Source organism: Bison bison, unplaced genomic scaffold, assembly GCF_000754665.1.
Source record: "Bison bison bison isolate TAMUID 2011002044 unplaced genomic scaffold, Bison_UMD1.0 scf7180017864469, whole genome shotgun sequence".
Lineage (NCBI taxonomy): Eukaryota > Metazoa > Chordata > Mammalia > Artiodactyla > Bovidae > Bison > Bison bison.
This window is the reverse complement of record NW_011495030.1, coordinates 2988505-3003687: the sequence shown is the minus strand read 5'-3', so window position 1 is coordinate 3003687 and position 15183 is coordinate 2988505. Positions and strand designations below refer to the sequence as shown.

The 15183-nt window shown below is 39.4% G+C and overlaps 1 protein-coding gene across 9 annotated transcripts in view; it reads left to right on the top strand.

Annotated features, from left to right (window-relative positions):
* Positions 1-15183, top strand: part of PIP5K1B (phosphatidylinositol-4-phosphate 5-kinase, type I, beta) — a 533355-nt gene that overhangs the window by 416639 nt on the left and 101533 nt on the right. For all 9 annotated transcript variants that reach the window (XM_010860667.1, XM_010860666.1, XM_010860662.1 and 6 more), the window contains 4 exons: positions 6190-6401; positions 7598-7681; positions 7805-7853; positions 10839-10923. In XM_010860667.1, coding sequence (XP_010858969.1) covers positions 6190-6401; positions 7598-7681; positions 7805-7853; positions 10839-10923 — 430 coding nt within the window. The remainder of the gene's footprint in view (positions 1-6189; positions 6402-7597; positions 7682-7804; positions 7854-10838; positions 10924-15183) is intronic.

Genomic DNA, 15183 nt, shown 5'->3' with positions numbered 1-15183 from the left:
CCTTATTTGTATGATAGGAAAAGCATAGATAAACGGATAGTTGTATTTTATTCCATAGACAGGTACTAATAATGTGCTTGAGTTTTCAGAGGGGAGATGTGTTCCTGATATTTTGTGTAGATCATGAGTCTAGTCTTTATGGAGGCAAGAATTGAGATAGGCTTTGAAAAACCAGTAAGGTTTGAAATGAGGACCTTTAAGAAGAAACGGCCTGAGCATATTTAGGGGTAATTATGGGATTTCAGTTTGACTAGCCTGGGAGGTGTCTCTAGACAGGTGGTAAATAGCAGATGTTGGCTGGGGCCACAGTAGCAAGGATCTCAGTGTCACCTGAGTAATGGTGAGAGACCGCAGGCTTTGAGGAGGGATGTGAGGTGACCTGGTCAAGTGAAGGGGTCAAGAATGAATCAGAAGAAGAAAGGGAAGTTGAAATCAAAGTATTAGCAAGGAGGATGATTTTGATTATAGAAGCTGCAGGATTGGGAAACGTAATGAAAGGAAAAGGAGTCGTGGAGTCCAAAATCCACATTAGGATGATTTCAGAGAAAAAGTGAGAAAGAAGAGTTGGAGGTTGCACGGAGCCGGTGAGGGATGAGATGGGGAGGGAGGCCGGAGGAGGGTTCAAGAAGGAGGGGACACATGTCTACCTATGGCTGACTCATGTTGATGTGTGGCAGAAACCATCACAATATTGTGAAGTAATTATCCTCCAATTAAAAATTAAATTAAAAAAAAAAAAGTTTGGGGTTGCAGCAGGACAGTGTACAGAAATGTCCAGCAGAAGGCTATGGGAAATATACGGGACTGGAACTTAGTTCAGATTAAAGATAACATCTTAGGAGTTGTCTGTGGACCAATGATAGTTGGAATCAACCCCTAAAATATTCTTAAATCTATCCATGTCTCCCTTGAGCTCCCCTGCTGCTGTGTCATTCAAGTACTATCATTTCTTACCTGCTCTATTGCTGCTTTCCCATAGTTAAAAGTAGGTCACCATTTTGTGGGGCAGGCCTTGCTTCAACCTGTGATGCAAAGCTTGTGTAATTTTGAGGATGGTGTAGTTGTCTGTTTTACTTACCCCTGAAGATCTGGCAACTTCCGTGGGGCCTGGCACAGACTAGACACTCAACTTATTTTTTTCCAGGGTACTCAATGAATGTCACTATAGAAAAGTAGAAAAAAAGGAGTTGAAGAGAGAACTCTGGTGAATATTCCTAGAGCATAGAGGAAAGTACTGGGAAAAACAAATAGGAAGGCAAAGAACCAAGAGAAGGTGGGCCTTATAGCTAAGGATGAGTAGAGATTCCAGTGGGGGTGGTTTATTCTACAGGTGGTGGAGAGCAAGGGCAATAAGAAGAACTAGCACATACTGGATGCTTTTTCTATGTCATGACTGTCCTAAGACTTCACGTGGATGAACTAATTTTCACACTAACTCTGTGAGGTAGGTGTCCCTATTATTTCTATTTTATGAATGAGGATACCAGGCCCAGAGAGGTTATATACTCTGCTCAAAGACAACCCAATGGGGGAGCCATGAGTCAAACCAGGCCACCTGGCTTTCAGGCATGGAGTCTTCTCACCATGCAGTCATGCTGGCTCCATCTAGTTGAGGAGCAGAAAGCAGTGTGCAGCGGGCTAAGGGCTATGGCACAGAGGATGGAAAAGGAAAAAGAACACCCATCTTTCTGACCTTTGTCTGTGAAAGGAGCATAGCGTTGCCTGCCATTCTAAGCTGTGGCATCTCCTATGTTAGGTCACCAAGTCTACAGAGATTGTATGTGAATGAGAGCCCCCCTGATGCAGTGCCAGCCATGAAAGCCTAGAGGATATGCTTTATCTTGGAAGAAGTAGTTTTGAGCACGTCTTCAGGATAATGTAGCAGCTGCTTTGACGTTGGCTTTTTTTTTTTTTTTAAACCACATTCCAGTATTATTACTGACTTAAAATAGTCCTTGAGAAAGAAGAGAAAAAATAATCTGGCTCTAAGGATAAAAAAACACTGTGGTATTTCAACTTACTTTCAGTTTTGCATATGTCTGTGAATCCTTCCTGCTTTCTCTTTTTCACAGGTGAGAGAGTAAGGTCTGGCCCAGCTGGATGGGAAAGCACCTGTGTTTGCCTTGCAGCTGTTTTGCAAAGCAAATGCACGGGTACAGGATCCACCAGCAACAGTGAGGTCAGGCCGACAGTCTGGGAAAAAAGCGTGCACCTGAGTGGCATACTAGACTGGTGTCTGTCGTGTTGCAGGATGTTGCACCCTCTTAACACTCACACGTTAAGGTTCTGGCAGATTTATTGATTCCTTTCATTAACGATCTGGGAAGATATGAATAACAACTATTTTGTTCCTAATTGATGCACATCTGCTGTGCACATGACTAAAATCTGTTCCCAGAATTTTTCATTGCACAAGTTTGGGAATTTCATTTAAAATATACGTCTATATATTTATCTTTTTCTTTCTTAACATTTGTTATGGATGGTGACTTTGCCTAAGCCCAAATCCAACTATCATGCTCAGATTTCTACACAATAGGAAGATAACTTATCTTTTTTTTTTTTTTAAGACTTTCACTTGGAAAGTAGAAACCTGGCCTCTTGAGGACAATCCAGACCCTTCAGAGATGTTGGCAATCCAATTAAAAAGTACAGAGAAATCTAATCTCTGTCTCAAACTTATTTATAGCTTTTTCTTAGTTAATTCTCTCTAAGTTTTGGCTTGTATGTTTTTTTAATAAACCCAGCCTGATATTTGACCACATAAAGCATTGAAATTGCTTCTTGCTTTGTCCAGCCTGACTTCACATCACTTAAAAAATACGCATGTTCTCTGTGGCCTGTCCTTGAGCAAGAAAGGAGACTACAGGTACAGATAAAGCCATTGTTTGAATAGTGCATTAGACGATTACTGTAAGAAACTTTAAGAAAGATTATTGTATAAAGAAAGCTTATTTATAAGCAGAATTAATACTTGGGTACTTTGCAGAGAAAAATGAAACAAATATGATGGTGTCCAGGAGTGCCTTTCAGTTTTCACTCTGGAGGCCTGTGAAATGTGTACATTGTCTCGGAGACTGACTAGAATTTGCTCTTGAAGCCAGGTCACTGCTTTGGGGTTACCAGTGGACACTTGGGGCTGTACAGAGCACAAGGCTGTGATTTTCACCCACTGAACACAGGACTGTTCCCTCAGGCAGATTGCGAGGCCATTATTTTATAACCCATTGGCCAGAATTGCTGTGTCAGCCAACCTTTTCCTGTTGAGCATCCACGCGGTGCTCCTCGGTGCCATGAACCCAGAACTTCTAAAGGAATTGGGACATACCAAAGGGATACTAGCAAGCAGGCTGGAAGTGCAGTCATATTTTCGTTGGCTTTTTATGAATGTCTGTTTTCAGAAGTATAACCCCAGGGTGTCTGCTTCCAGCTGACACCTCACATGTGAGCAATGAGTTGTAACCATGATGATAACTAACAATGAACTGAGCACTTTCTTTGTGTTAGGAATTTCTCTAAACACCTTACCTGCATTACCGTATTTAGTTTTCCCAAGCACCCTGTGCAGTAGCTAATGTTATTGCCACCATTTTTACTAAGGAGGAAACTGAAGCCTGGGGAGGTGACGTAATCTACCTAGGGTCACAGAGTTTGTGCACTGTGTCCTGCGTGTCCATCTCCAACATTCGTTCTAAGAAGGGACATGCCAGCACTGATACATGAGAGCAGGAAAACTGGTATCTGCAGACGGTGGTCATTGTGCAGGGTCGCATCGTCTCTGGACGGGCACTGTTCCCAAGCCTTTCTTTCAGGATGGTGGGGAATTGGAAAGGCTAAGATCTATCTATGCTTGTTTCTGTCTGAAGAAAGCATCCAGTGTCTGTTAGTGTTTTCTTTTAAGAGGCTGGTCCTTGGCAACCCTGATGCAGGCCTGTCTTCCCCAGCTCTGTGTTGTATTCCAGAGGGGCAAGGCATGGGTGTGCCTCCATAGGGAACCAGCCCGTGGGTCTAAGGCTGCAGCGCTGGGTCAGTGGTAAGGAGCTTCTCCTGTCGCCCTTCCTTCTTCCTCCAGTCTTGGATTCCCTCTTCCTCAGGTTGGGGAAACTGGTTCCACTTTGCTGTCAGGCCAGTCTGTGATATCCTGGCTTAGAAAGTTCCAGGGCCTATACTGCTTAAATAATAAGATTCTACTCTTATCTCTTGCCTGCCTCCTTCTGAAAGTATTCAACTCAGTTTACTGAAAGGTAAATGGTGAGCACTCAGGATTAAGTAATACTTCCAACCCACTTAAAGTTTCCTCATTGCCAACAAAGATACATAAGACCTAGGAATAACCATATTTTCCAAAGGCCATATACGTCATAGTTCACAAAAATGAAAAGTGAAAGTCACTCAGTTGTGTCCAACTCTTTGTGACCCCATGGACTATACAGTCCGTGGAATTCTCCAGGCCAGAATATTAGAGTGCATAGCCTTTCCCTTCTCCAGGGGATCTTCCCAACCCAAGGACTGAACCCAGGTCTCTCTCATTGCAGGTGGATTTTTTACCAGCTGAGCCACAAGGAAAGCCCACAAAAAATAGTTCACAAAGCCTACCATTAAATGGCATCCAGTAAGTGGCAGCCACAAGTATTTGAATCCTCAGACAACAAAAACCCTTCTTTGTTGTTGTTTTAGTATTCAGTCATGTCCAATTCTTTGTGACCCCATGGAATGTAGCCTGCCAGGCTCCTCTGTCCATGGGGTTTCCCAGGCGCAAGATGCTGGAGTGGGTTACCATTTCCTTCTCCAGGAGATCTTCCCAACCCAGGGCTCAAACCTGTGTCGCTTGTATTGGCAGACGGGTTTTTTACCACTGAGCCACCAGGGAAGCCCCGACCATTCTTAAGTATGTCATAAGTGTCTGATCAAAAGCAGTTGACTGAGGGAGAAGGAGAAGTGTAAGATATACACTTAAATTCAAGATATACACTTGAAGTTCAAGTGTGTACAAGTTCGAGATATACACTCGAACAGAATTCATTGTAATGCATACGTATTCAATCCCTGGTTAAACAATTATCTATAGACTCTGATCTTCAAAGGCATTTCCTAACTAGAGTACAGAGATACATTGTCATGTTGGTTCAGGGGTAGCTATTCGCCATCAGGCTGTTCTTTCTGGGCTGTTTTGATTTCCTGAGCAGCTTTGTGTGAGAAATGCCAGGTGTCAAAAAAATCTGTTGTAGAGGAGAATCATAAACAAACCATTAGGGAAAAAACTTTATCATATAATAGAGAATATCCCATTTTCCTGAACTCCCCCTGAACACTCTTCCTCAGTTGAAGGGTCCTGAGTATCAGACTTACCCATACTCAAGAGCCATGTTGCTGCCCGCCTCACGTCTCGATCATGTCTCCATTTTTTTCCCCCATCTCCTTTTTCTGGCTACATCCAGCTTACTTTTAATTCCTTCTCTTTCCCACTGTTTGCTGAGTGGATAATTAAACAGTAAGTTCTGTTCTTTGTTGAGACCATACTTTTTAAAAAAGACTTCCTACAGGGAAGTGATGGTAACTTTGAAAGACAAGCTTTGAAAAGGGGGCCCCTGAACTTTAGGAAGATGAAAGTTTTGAGAACGGAATTCAGGTAAAAGCCCATTCCAGCTGAGTCTTCATGCTCAGGAGGGTACAGGTTTTTAGAGACCATTGATTGTTGGTTTCTGTCCTCTAGTACTTAAGGTGCTGGAGTTGACCACCTGGGTTCAGATCCCAGCAGTGCCACTTAGGAGCTGTATGATACCGAGCAAATTACTTCCTGTGTGTGTCTCAGTTTTTTTCATCTGTGAAACAGAGACAATAATAGCACCTGGCTTAAAGAGTTGTGAGGACTGAATCAAAATGAACCATTTAGCACCTGGACTCATGGGAAGTGTTCAATAAATGCTTAGTAAAACATTCATGGAGTGCTAAAGAAAGATGTACTTACTTTAGATTTGTGTAAAAATATCATCTTGGAACCATGGTGACAGTGGTTACTGCATTTGACCTAATAATAACCTCCAATGTTTTTACTTTGATTTTTCCTCTGTCAGCCACCCCCTTGGGAGGGAAGCAGGAGCTGCTTGTCTACGTATCTCTCTGATCCTGGGCAGATGAGAATTATAAGTCATTGGCATGATGGGCCTCCTGGTTCTTTTTCTTACTCAGGTGCTGGAAAGCTTCAAGATCATGGACTATAGCCTTTTGCTGGGGATCCACATCTTGGACCATACCCTCAAAGAAAAAGAAGAGGAAATTTCCCAAAATGTGCCTGATGCTAAGCGGCCTGGGACGCAAAAGGTTCTCTACTCAACAGCAATGGAATCCATCCAGGGTCCAGGGAAATCGGGAGGCGGAGTCATCACAGAGAACCCAGACACGTAAGTGCAGCCGTCTGCCCACGCACCCCTTGATCATGGCAGACGACGTCATTGGGTAATTAAATGCAATCATATTCCCTTCATGGTGGCTCTTTAGGAATAGATTCCTACCTGGCAGTAACATGGATCAGGCCAGCCTAATTTCCTCTCATCCACAGATAACTGGATGAATGGCAGTTTTTTGAGTCATTATGCTTTCACCCACATGGTTTCTTTTTTCAAATGGCTCCATAATTTAACAATGGCTAAAAATGTTTTTATTCCTATTTACTACATATTCAAAACATCCTTCACAAACAGGGGGGGATATACTTTGAATTTGAATAAGCATGCATTTAAGCAAATACTTGCTAGAAGTGATGTCTGCAGTTCAGAACTTTTTATCTGTGTAAGAGGATTCTGTTGTCCTAGTCCTACATCCTGACAGATGTGATCACTTGGTTCAGCCAGATGTGCAGCATTAGGTTACATGTACAAAGTGCTTATTGACTAACAGAAACAGTTACAACCAAAGAAAGTTGTTGAATTGGTTGACTGTACCACGTGTGTGTACTAGCCGAGCAAAAAGACTGAAAGAAAGAAATCATTTTCCTTGACTATAACTGCCTATCTTGTAAGCTTCTCCAATGGTGACTAAACCACAGACATATTTTACTTTTATGAAGGAAATTCATACATACAAAAGTTTTTAATCCTTCCTATAAATCCATCTAATAAGTAATAACTTATGCAGATGAATAAATACAGAGGAAAGATGTTAACAGTAGTTATCTTTGCATCCTTGGAATGGATTCTTTATATATTTTTATATATATTTTTTCCTTTGTGCTCACCTATATTTTATTTAAAAATTTCACAGTAAACATATAAAAGTGTTGCATTTTTGATGGGCAGTATTTTGAAATACTTTAAAAATTCTTGCTCATGGTTTTAAAGTCAGAATAAATAATTTTTTAATTGAATTCTTCCCATCCAACTCTTCAGAACTGGCAACTGTGGTATTATTCTCCTTCTTGGAAAGTACATCTTTCTTGATTCCCAGGAAGACTTTAGCTGAAGCCAAAAAAATAAAATAAAATAAAGATGAGAGTCCATGATTTTTAGAGACTAACCATTTTCATTTACAGTCTATTTATTAGAAATGATTTTTAACTTCCTGTTCACATAAAATGATTTTTCTTTTGCTCTGTTCACAGAATGGGAGGCATTCCAGCTAAAAGCCATAAGGGAGAAAAGCTACTCTTATTTATGGGCATTATTGACATTCTGCAATCATATAGGTAAAAAATTGGGGGGAATAGTCTTTTATTATTTCAAAATAATTCAATGAAAGGTTCTGAGAATTCGCCAAATGGGGTTGATTTTACATTCTTTCTTTTATTTTTCTGTATGTTTATATTTAGATTAATGAAGAAGTTGGAACATTCCTGGAAAGCTCTTGTTTATGATGGGGTGAGTGATTTATCATGCTCCTTGTGAAACTGGATTATTTTTCTGATTTCTCAGAGACCTCAGTGTATGTCTAGGAAGCTGTGTCACTTGAAAAGGAGAGGAAACAAATATCTTTATAAACTCAGAATCTCAGGCTTAGCAGATCAGTTCAAATGTAAGAATAAAGACAACATAAATGTGAATGGCTCTTCAAATAGAGGCCATCCACGTGGGTGAACAGGTAGAGGCCAGGAAAACAAAATGATGTCTTATTTTGATGTGCAATCTAAAGGACCCAGTTAGGAGATGATGAGAAAAAGCTAAAGGCTTTTCATAGGCACTGGAAAGACCAGTAGGACAGTTGAAGTTCTCCCAAAACTAAGCTTCAGAGGGGGTTGAACCTGAATTTGATGGTGGTCAGCTATAGGCTGGAATCCTGCATTTAAACCATGTTACTAACCATGTGACCCAGACACATTGCTTGCTTCTCATCTCTTAGTGTAGTTTCCCATTTATAGCAGGAAGCTAGTAATAGTACCTGTACCTCAGAATATTTCCCTGGTGGCAGAGTGGTAAAAAATTCACCTCCAAGCAGGAGACGCAGGTTCAGTCCCGGGGTTGGGAAGATCCTCTGGAGAAGGTACAGTATTCTTGCCTGGAAAATTCCATGGACACAGGAGCCTGGTGGACTACAGTCCATGGGGTCACAAAGTGTCTGACACAATTTAGTGCGCGCACTGCTATACTCCCTGCCTCATAGGCTGACTTGAGGGTTAAGTTAAATAATGCCCTTTGGTGTTCAACACAATGCATAACACATAATAAGGACATGGGAAGGGAAAACTTTTAAATTGTGTTGGATTTAAATATAACAAAGGTTAACTGATACAAGAATGTCTTTTGCACCCAGAAATGGCATGACTGAAGAAAACAATTATCAAAGAGCAGTCTGTCTACACACACACACACAACTTCCTATCTAGAAGTTAAATGTGAACTTCCTGCTGCTTGACAGAACATTTATGGCCTCAGCCTCACTCAGTTAATAACTCAGAGTGACACTTCCAAAGATTGTATTGGTCAAAGATTTGCTCACATATTTTTTTAAGATGTTAGCAGATGCTTTTCTTTGGAAAAAAAGATAAATTATGGATGCTATTCTTCTCTGTTCCTGGAAAAGAACACTTCGCTGTCTCAGTTCTGAGGAAGACTGGTAATAACCTCTCAGCATGTCAGATCTGCATTTTGTCCACAGGCTAAGGAAATGACCTTTGTCAAAATGCACTTTTAAACAACAGGTTCACAAGTTTGTTTCTGAGAATCAAATTTAGGCTTCTTATTCAAATCAAAGATTCTTTTTTAAGGAAAGGCTAAGATGGAAGGTTAGTTTTTTTCCTTCTAGCTGAGAAAAGTACCAACTACATAATGCCTTGAACATGGAAGGGAGAGAGAGTAAACACTTTGATTCTCCTCCTGTTTATTGACAGTTTCAATTCCCTGTTACCAAATCAGACTTCTGCTCCAAATGGTCTAGTCTCTATTGGTCAGATACTTCTAAGGAGCCCCTACCTTTGTTGAAATAAAATATGTCTTCTGTTTTTCAGTGTCCTTTTTTTTTTTTTTTTAAGAAAATCTCTGTGCTGACTATATATTTATGTAATTATAAGCAATAGTTAAGACTTTTTTTTTTTTCTATTTACAATTGTGCCTCTCCTTTAAACAACGCTTCCTCATACCAAAAAGAGCCACAGTTTAACCTCTCTTAGAAGGCAAGGGCTGACTCAGTCATCTTACATCTTACGTATTTCTAAATGACTGCACTTGTGAATCCATGTCCACTTCCAGCAGAAACTGACAGAACACTTCGGGGAGTGCATGTCAGACCAGTGGGAAGTTTTCCATCACATCTGCAGGATCACTGATAGTCTAGAGAACATTATCACTTGGCAGAGGATTCCTCCATGCTGTGTCCTTCATAAAACACTGATTACAGAATTCTCTTATGCTTCATGTAACACCCAATTTCACAGATGAAAAGACTGAGGCACTGAGATACTGTCTTTACCCAGGATCACAGAGCTCTTTAAAATTAGAGCTAACACGAGAACCGGGTCTCTGGATTCTGGTCCAATGTGTATTTCTTCTTCCAAACCCACTGCAGACGATATTATCTAAATATAAATTTTTAGAAGTTTCTCTGTTGGAATCCATGAACCTCAAATCAAAATGGAACATTAAATAAGCAAATTTACTATTTTTAGGAATGTCTATCTCAGATAGCAAATAAGTGACTGCTGAATAAATATATGGAATTAGCTCCTTCATCTGTCTTCTTTCCTGGACTTGTGATAAAATGCCCCCTCAGTCCTAACGACTCCTACCAAGCATGAGAGAATTGAGCTAATGATTTAATTCAATTCAGCTGTATCTAATTAGTAGCTAATTGAACATAACAGGGATCGTCAGTCAGCCTTATCTCCTAGGAATCGTCATGGTGTTTACATACCTTATTACTGGAAAGTGAAACCAGCAAACTTTTTTTTTTTGCTCTCTATCTCAACCTTACATTGGGGTTGTTTTGCTTGTTTATGTCCCAGTTTTGTTCTGACTGAAAGTGATTATGTCTTTGTTCCAGATGACACTTGAGGCACTGGTTGCCTTATATGTTAAAAAATGGAATTTAAAAGCCCCTCGTGGTGGACAGTGGATCAAGGATTAGCTGTTTGGGTTTATAAAGCAGAGTCTTTGCTATCTCAGCCCTGCCCCTCTTCATTATCTGTTTCGCCATGAGTATCTGGAATCTTTACTCAGATTGATCCTTGTGCTTTTTGCCCCAGCTCGGCTCCTGTGCACACGCCCACAGGCATCACTCATGTCTGGCTCCTAACATCCACACCTTCTGGTTAAGGACATTGGCTAACAGAAAGCTGGTTGCATAGAGCTTTCTACTGACTCGAAACAAACTGTGTGAGAGGTAAACCTGTGGTACCTGATTTATCTTTTCAGGACACTGTTTCGGTTCATAGACCCAGCTTTTATGCAGACAGATTTCTAAAGTTTATGAATTCCAGAGTTTTCAAGAAAATTCAAGGTAAGATTTTTATGAATTTCTTTTTTTTTTTACCCTCAGCATTTAATGACTGGCTTCACTTTGTAAGATTTTTATTGAAAGTGTTTGAACTATTTATCTCCCCAAAGCAGTAATCAGTAATTGTAGTTAAATATCTTCAGTTTAGTTCAGTTCAGTCGCTGAGTCATGTCTGACACTTTGCAACCCCATGAATTGCAGCACGCCAGGCCTCCCTGTCCATCACCAACTCCCGGAGTTCACCAAGACTCACGTCCATCGAGTCAGTGATGCCATACAGCCATCTCATCCTCTGTCGTCCCCTTCTCCTCCTGCCCCCAATCCCTCCCAGCATCAGAGTCTTTTCCAATGAGTCAAGTCTTCGCATGAGGTGGCCAAAGTACTGGAGTTTCAGCTTTAGCATCATTCCTTCCAAAGAAATCCCAGGGCTGATCTCCTTCAGAATGGACTGGTTGGATCTCCTTGCAGTCCAAGGGACTCTGAAGAGTCTTCTCCAACATCACAGTTCAAAAGCATCTGCCAGGTGCTTATTGATGCCATAATCATTAGAGTCCAATTTTGTGCTGGAAAAAATATTAAACCATATAATATATTGGCTAAATACATTATGATATAATTAAATAATGGGATAATATGAAACAAAAATGATGTATTAAAGCACATTTAGTCCTTATAGCTTCATTTACATGTATATAGTTATTGGCCTGCATACCTAAATGGACAACAAAATTCTAGTGGGGTATATAAAAATGTAGTTAGTCTCATGGAATATTCTCCAAAATAGACCATATGTGAGTCCTCAAAATATATTTCAATAGATTTTAAAAGATTGAAGTCATGAAAAGTATCTTTTCTGATCACAACAGAATAAATAAAGAGCAAAAACTAGAAAATTCACAAATATGTGAGAATTAACACATGCTCACATATTCAGAAACGTGTGAAAATTAAACAAACAACTACCAATGGATCAAAGAGAAAAGCACAGAAAAATTAGAAAAAACTTAAAGATAAATGGAAATGAAAATACACATTCCAAAAAATTATCAGTTCATTTGCTCAATCATGTCTGACTCTGTGCAACCCCATAGACTGCAGCACGCCAGCCTTCCCTGTCCATCACCAACTCCTGGAGCTTACTCAAACTCATGTCCATTGAGTCGGTGATGCCATCCAACCATCTCATCCTCTGTCGTCCCCTTCTCCTCCTGCCCTCAATCTTTCCCAGCATCAGGGTCTTTTCCAATGATTCAGTTCTTCGAATCAGGTGGCCAAGGTTTTGGAGTTTCAGCATCAGCATCAGTTCTTCCAATGAATATTCAGGACTGATTTCCTTTAGGATGGACTGGCTGGATCTCCTTGCAGTCCAAGGGACTCTCAAGAGTCTTCTCCAACACCACAGTTCAAAAGCATCAATTCTTTAGTCCTCAGCTTTCTTTATAGTTCAATTCTCACATCCACACATGACTACTGGAAAAACCATAGCTTTGACCAGACAAACCTTTGTTGGCAAAGTAATGTCTCTGCTGTTTAATATGGTGTCTAGGTTTGTCATGGCTTTTCTTAAGGAGTGTCTTTTAATTTCATGGCTGCAATCACCATCTGCAGGGAGTTTGGAGCCCAAGAAAATCAACTCTGTGCTGTTTCCATTATTTCCCCATCTATTTTCCATGAAGTGATGGGACTGGATGCCATGATCTTAGTTTTTTTGAATGTTGAGTTTTAAGCCAGCTTTTGCACTTTCCAAAAACTTACAGGATGCTGCAAAGTCAGTGCTGGGAGGGAAATATATAGCTATAAATGCCTACATTCAAAAAGAAGAAAGATCACAAATCAGTACCCTAACTTTAAACCATAAGGAATTAAAAAAGGAAGATCAGACTAAACCCAAAGTTAACAATGGTTATTCTGACCCATGAAGTTGTGTGTTATTTTCTTTTTCTTTACATCAATATTTATTAAATTTTCTACAACAGGTGTGTATAATTTATGTAGAAATGTTTTTAACTATATTAAAAGAAAAAAAAATATTGTTCCTTATGTTATCATTTAGGTATTTTGTGGTCCAATTTAGTAACAATTTAAAGTGAAAGTCACTCAGTTGTGTCTGACTGTTTGCGACTCCATGGACTATACAGTGCATGGAATTCTCCAGACCAGAATACTGGAGTGGGTAGCCATTCCACTCCTTCTCCAGGAGATCTTCCCAACCCAAGGACTGAATCCAGGTCTCCCTCATTGCAGGTGGAATCTTTACCAGCTGAGCTACCAGGGAAGCCCCATAACAATTTAGCCATACACAAAAAGCTGAAAAAGTGGAAAATTTGTATTTTTTATTTATATAAGACAGATTTTTTAAATAATATTTGTTGGAGTTCTTTGTTAATGAAAGTGAAGCACTTTCTTTTTTAAGCTTTTTCCCCCTAATGTTACATATAGCATTCACATAATGCTACATATAACATTATGTAAGTTTAAGGTGTAATGATGTGATGATGTTACATATAACATTTACATGTTACATATAGCATTTTCCCATAATGTTACATATAGCATTATGTAAATTTAAGGTATAAAATGTGATGATATGATACGTATATATATTGCCAAATGATTATCACAGTTATGTTACTTTGTACCTTCACCATCCTATATAATTACCAATTGTGATTGTGTATGTGTATCATGAGAATATTTAAGACCTACCCTCCTAGCATCTTTCCAGTGGATAAGACAGAATTATTAACTGTAGTCACCTTGCTGTATTTTAGATTTCTAAGACTTATTCATCTTATGAAATGCAAGTTGGTGCTCTTTGACCAATATATCCCCATTTCACCCACCTGTCAGCCCCAAGTAACAATTCTTCTATTCTCTGTGTCTATGAATTCAGCTTCTTTAGCACATGTAAATGAGATCATACAGTATTTGTCTTTCTCGTTCTGGCTTATTTCACTTAACATAATGCTGTCATGGTCCATCTATATTGTCACAAGTGACACAATTTCCTAATTTTTAACAGCTGAATAGTATTCATATATGTGTCAGATTTTTTATCCATTCATCTGTCAGTGGACATTTGGGTTGTTTCCATGTCTTGGCTATTGGAAATAATGCCTCACATACAGTGGAAATGCAGATCTCTCTTTGAGATGGTGATTTCATTTCCTTCAGATACATACCCAGAAGTGGGGAATGCTAGATCATATGATAGTTCTATTTTTAACTTTTTGAGGTGTCTCTATACTGTTTTCATAGTGACTGATCAATTTATGTTACCATCAACAGTGTACCGGGGTTCCCTTTTCTCCATATCCTGGCAATGCTTGTTATTTGTTGTATTTTTGATAATAGCCATTCTGACAGGTATTAGGTGATTATGGTTTTGATTTGCATTTCCATAATGATTGGTAATGTTACATATCTTTTCATGCACCTGTTGGCCATCGGTATGTCTTCTTTGAAGAATGTCTATTCAGGACTTTTTTTTTTTTTTGCCCATTTTTAAATCAGATTATTTGATTTTTTGCTATTGGATTGTATGAATTGTTTATATATTGTGAATATTAACCCCTTATTTGGAACATGGTTTGCAAATATTTTCTCCCATTCTGTAGGCTGCCTCTTCATTTTATTGACTGTTTCTTTTGTTTTATAGATGCTTTTTAATTTAAGGTAGTCCCACTTGTTTATTTTGCTTTTGTTGCTCATGCTTTTTTGTGTGATATCCAAAAAGTTATTCCCAAGACCATTGTCAAGGAACTTTCCCCTATGTTTTCTTATGCTATTGTTAGTTTCAGATTTTATATTTAAGTCTTTAACCTGACCCGTGCCAATGTAAAAACATTAGAAAATGGAAAAGAATGCCAAGAAAACTGTGAAAATTATTTAATATCCCACTACCTAGAGATATCCACAGCAAATATTTTTTCCTCCAGTTTTATTGAGCTGTAGGCAACATATAACACTGTTTAAGATGTGCAGCATGATTTGACTTTCAAGAGTCTTCTCCAACACCACAGTTCAAATGTGTCAATTCTTTGGCACTCAGCTTTCTTCACAGTCCAACTCTCACATCCATACATGACCACTGGAAAAACCATAACCTTGACTAGATGGACCTTTGTTGGCAAAGTAATGTCTCTGCTTTTGAATATGCTATCTAGGTTGGTCATAACTTTCCTTCCAAGGAGTAAGCGTCTTTTAATTTCATGGCTGCAGTCACCATCTGCAGTGATTTTGGAGCCCCCAAAAATAAAGTCT